The 5,029-nt window shown below is 32.0% G+C and overlaps 1 protein-coding gene across 1 annotated transcript; it reads right to left on the bottom strand.

Moving 5' to 3' along the window:
• Window positions 1–4,778, bottom strand: LOC11411332 (protein REVEILLE 2). The gene is made up of 6 exons (XM_039831370.1): window positions 4,450–4,778; window positions 1,833–1,955; window positions 1,614–1,725; window positions 1,433–1,494; window positions 853–1,251; window positions 1–756 (listed from the first exon to the last, which is right to left on the bottom strand). Exons 1-6 carry the CDS (start codon window positions 4,459–4,461, stop codon window positions 406–408), a joined length of 1,059 nt encoding a protein of 352 aa, XP_039687304.1. The 5' UTR covers window positions 4,462–4,778; the 3' UTR covers window positions 1–405.
• Window positions 4,779–5,029: the final 251 nt, after the last annotated feature.

Here is a 5,029-nt window from a genome sequence, read left to right as displayed (position 1 = left end):
TTGCACATGTAACTTAAACACGTATGTAGACCAGACAACTAAATACTTCTACCAACGACTGAGCATTAAGAGCTGTGAAACAAAAACAATTGACAATTCACAGCTGAAAGGAAAAATACAAAAAGGAAACTTTGGGGATTTAGCGGCAACAACAATTTGCAACAAAGAGAACATGTAAAATTTATAGTCCCCTTCTTTTGCCTCCCTTTTTCATAACCAGCTCATCCACAAGCTGTAGCTAGCATAGGCGTTTCTCGCGTCTTCACCGTTGTTTTTATCCCAAGCAACAGATTGGAGCTTCGCTCCTAAAGTGCGGTTGTCACCGTGATATCAATCAAGAGTTACGAAAAACACAGCTAGTCTATCTCAAAAGAGAAAAATATAGTGAAAGGTGAAGTTTTTCTCTTATCTTTCATCAGCTGTTGCAGATGAAGACTGGTTTTCATTTTTCGACATGCACCTTTTATATGGCACAAACCCTTTCCCACAAGTTTCACGCCTCACTCTTACTCTTAACTGAGATATGGCTGATGTTTCACATAGTGTACTTTTGCCAAGAAGTTCCAATTTTCCTTCTCCCTTTCTAACATGTATGTCATGAGGTATTGGTTTGCATGCCTCAATTGTTGGAGAAGATGGTTTGCAGAAATCTTTTACAATTAGAGTCGTCCCAAAAAGTTTAAGAGTTGGACGAGACGATTCTTCTGCTATGCTTTCTTTTGCAGAAACACTTTCATCAGAGAGAATCTCGAGTTTCTAGCGATAAGATAAAGTGGAGGAACATATTAATCATGCATAACTTTCTCAAGATATCATTGTCAATAAGATGAAATGGATTAGGAAGTTAGTTACCAGAAGAGGTTTCTCATCAGGAGCTGAATCAGCATCTAGCCTAGCTTCTTCCTCTGACGGTGTTTTGAATTCAGCAGGCCTGAAAACACTTGCTCGGACACAACTAATCGATGATATCGGAGATAAACTTCCGTTTGGTGTATCTGAATCGGATGAACCAAGGCTTTCGGAACCAAGTGTAGATAAAACTGATTTGGGAGATTGGTTTGCTTGATCAAAATCTGATGTCTTCAGAGAATTAGAATTTATTGCCTTTTTCAGGATTGAAATTTCTTTAGTACCGACCGTCTCAACTAGCTTGCGAGGATAAGGGTGCATAGGCTTACGTTTTGGTCTAGGAGGAGGAATTTCAATCGATTCCTTGGTGTTTGTAATGCTTGCACTCGTGTCGCGAAGAATCTGATATGGAATCAAGACAAAGGAGTTAATCAAGAGTGATGTTCAAACACAAATAGATGAACCCTTCTATCTCAAATAAGTTGCATATTTGCACTTTACTTAGATATCCTATAGGGCCATCAAAATCTTAGCATTGTTTTGTTTATGGTTTATGGTACAAAAAGTGTGCCTGAGAATAGACCTTAGAGAAAAACTTCTGAGCATGACTTCGAATCTGGATCGCAGTCTTTGAACCGACATGTTCTGTGTCGAGAAAATAAATAATCTCAAAACTTAGACCAAGCACAATCATACTCGTTCATTAATTAATTTCCTTGTTAGCTATACTTTCCTAATAAATGGAAATTTCAAACCAGTCATACCTTCAATGCTTCGCCAGGCCCGGCCATACAGCTTTAAGGCTTCAAGGAACTTCTTATGTTCTTCATCTGTCCATCTTTCTCTCTGTTTTGATATAGTATATGGTTTCCTTGCCTATTGAAGTACAAAGAAAATTAATTAAAACAAACAAACAAACAAGATAGTAATTATGAAAATTTAATATGGTTTTCAATGTGTATCAACAAGAATCCATAGAGAACCTTAAGAGCATAATCATTCGCGCAAGATAACTGATCGCTGAGTTGAATATGAGTAACAGGATGTGATCCAGCTACATTTCCTACTGCAGGGCTAACACTGGAACAAGTTAATCCATCTTGCTCCTACATTTTGAAATAGAAAAATATAAGCTATATTGTAATCAATAAGATGTACTCAAAAATTAATTTTGATGTAAAGACAACCTTAAGAGCGTACTAGACCAGAAATCATTTATCCACTAAGGAATCTTCATCTCTGCAGTAAATTTTTCCCTCCACATGAATACATGTATGATGTATCAAATTTGGATCAATGGAAATTCTACAATTAAATAATCCCTATGTACTGCATAATGTTTGAGGGGATAAAACACTAAATACTCCATTGAAAACAAGAGAATTCATAAGCCCTTCTAACTTTCTCCAAGTGAAGCATTCAAATACTTTTTGAGGACTATATATTCAACTCATTAATGATATCTCTCCATTTCAAAGCATGTGTCGTGCGTGTTTGTTTATGCGCTCACAAAAATTGATTTTAGTTAAGAGTAAGATCACTCAAATGGTGAGAGCATATCTATGCTTTCGGGCCTAATGGATACCTCAAAGTGAGTAGTGTTTGTGGAGTAGGAGAGATTTGTTAAATACTCTCTCCGCGACACATATTTAATATAAAAATATAATAATATAAAGATATTGATGCAATTTATCTAGTAAATTTTTACGTATTGGATTGAAGGAATTGAGTTATTATTTAAAAATTATAAACGAGTGGTTTGTACACATGAGACTCCATTTAAATATCCAATCTTTGGTATCTCTAATGTGAATGCTCCAATTTGAATATAAAGTGAAGTATGTTCGGAAATAAAAGTGTGTCATACAATAAATTTAAGCCCTTAAACAAAAATAAGAATAAAAATCATGTTTGAAGTCAAAAGTTATAAATCATATTTTTAAGTTAGAATCAATTCTACTTGAAAAACATTCATGTCAAAATCAATTATAATTGAGTTAAATATGTTTTTGGTCCCTATAATTATACCAATGTTTTGTTTTAGTATCTTTAAAATATTTATTCCATTTTTAGTCCCTCAAACAATTTCAATCGTTATTTTTAGTCCATACTTGTAAGTCATCTCATGTATAACCTTCATATTTTTGAATGAGAATTTTCAGAAATATTTAGAATATTATAAGAATCTCTCATAAAAAATATTTTTTTTTTAACAAAACATAAATTACATATATATTTATAAGCGGCAAAAACATAATAATTCATATTTAAGAAATTCTTATAATATTTTAAATATTCCTGAAAATTTTCATTAAAAATATGAGGGCTACATATAAGTTGACTTAAAAGTAGGATCAAAAAATGAAGATTAAAGATTTTTGAGGGATTAAAAGCGGAGGAAAATTTTTAAGGAGACTAAAAAGAAAGTTTTGTATATATCTATATGGACAAAAAAACATATTTAACACATTATAATTTTGACATTTTCCAAAAGTGGAACCAAAGATACACTAATTTTCAATTTTTTTTATTTGATAGTGAAAGAAAATTGACAGCACAAGTTGTACAAATTTAACATTTCAAATGTACATAAGAAAGAAGGAAAAAAAAAACTTAACGTTTCAAATCTCATGAATATTAGTTGTATTTCCTCCCGTAAAAAAGTTAAACACTTGTTTGGTCTCTTATCTTAAAAAAAAAAGTTGCATGTAGATCCCTTAATTTGTCTAAATGATATTATGTTAGTCCTTTTCATGTGAATTCAAGGATTTAAAGTACAACTTTCTTGTGAATTTATGTTGGATCCATCTTCTGCATCATATTGTTCAACAATTTCAGAAAGGAAGTTGATGAGAACCTCGTGAATTTGACATGTTTGCTAAGATGGAGAAGAAGATTGGTTGCAATCTCTAATTTGGGGATATGAGTTTCAATAAACCTTAATTTTGATTTATAGTAGAATTAGTAAAATGGAAAGAATAAGATATTAACTTACATGGCATGTGCACGTCGTTTGGCTTTGATGGATTGGAATGACTAATATGATACTAATTAAATAAAATAAAGGATCGGTCTGTACATTTTTTAATTTTTTTAAATACGTGACCAATATCAACCCTAAAATATAAATAAGGGACTAAAAAAGTGTTTAAACTTAAAAAAATATTGTATCTCTTATGTCTATGTTGATGGACGTAGTTTAGTGTCTGCTTGTCTTTGTATAGTTTTACGTGAATAACACTCCAAAGAACTAAGAAGAATAAAAAATCAGTATTTTTTGACGAAAAAAAGAAAAGAAAACAAAAAGCAGTTTGAATATTTATCTGGAAATTAGAACAAAAAATAAGAATTGAACCACAATCTCAATGTTCAATAAAAATGAGAATACGTATATTTATTATCAAATGATTAATATCAAAGAAAACATAGCATAATCATATCATGTATATAAGTTGGCAGGGATATTGCATATCATATGCAGGGGTTGGGGTTCGAACCTCAGACATCTCATTTCTCCACAATTTACTGTGAGCTCCAGTCACTAAGCTACTTGACAAAAAAAAAATACATACTTTTTTTGAACAAATATATAATACATACTTGATTCGTCATGGCTGCAGAAATCACTGATCAAAACTTTGGTTTCTCAGGAAAACACACAAACACAAAAGCTACCAATGAATTGTCAATTGATTAAGCTTCCTCTTTCTAACACCCTTCTAATGAGAAACGGTGTAAGAAAAGAAGATAGAAAATAGAAAAGTTGGAATCAGAGAATTGATCAGAAGAAGAAGAAGAAGTATAGATTGAAAAGTTGTGAATGAAATCTGTGACTCTGACTATAAGATAGTTTGTAACAGTGAGGATGACACATCAGATGTTGATTTCTACTTCCTCGTTCATTGATTGAAAAAATAATATAGTGTTATTATTTTCTTAAAATTATTTTTCTCCAACATGTAAATGTGGAGGAGTTGAATGAATCTTGTGGCTCACGTCCAAGGTTGTAATGAACATGTGTCGAACTTCTGTTGCACCTTAAAACCTGAATTTTATTTTTTGAAATAAAATTCTTTGTTTTTAATCGGTGGAGGAAGAAAAACCAAGAGAGTCCTTTTGTGGATAATTAATAAACGAGTTCACTTTCTTTTTAGGGTAACCATTTCACCTTTTTTTTTTC

Source organism: Medicago truncatula, chromosome 3, assembly GCF_003473485.1.
Source record: "Medicago truncatula cultivar Jemalong A17 chromosome 3, MtrunA17r5.0-ANR, whole genome shotgun sequence".
NCBI classification, from domain to species: Eukaryota; Viridiplantae; Streptophyta; class Magnoliopsida; order Fabales; family Fabaceae; genus Medicago; species Medicago truncatula.
The sequence above is the reverse complement of the archived record's forward strand: the minus strand, read 5'-3'. Positions and strand labels throughout refer to the sequence as shown.

Coding starts and splice junctions, on each gene's coding strand:
- LOC11411332 (XM_039831370.1), bottom strand. Junction 1,495..1,613: donor GGCCTGGCGAAGCATTGAAG/GTATGACTGGTT, acceptor TTCTCGACACAG/AACATGTCGGTTCAAAGACT. Junction 1,252..1,432: donor CTCAGAAGTTTTTCTCTAAG/GTCTATTCTCAG, acceptor ATTCCATATCAG/ATTCTTCGCGACACGAGTGC.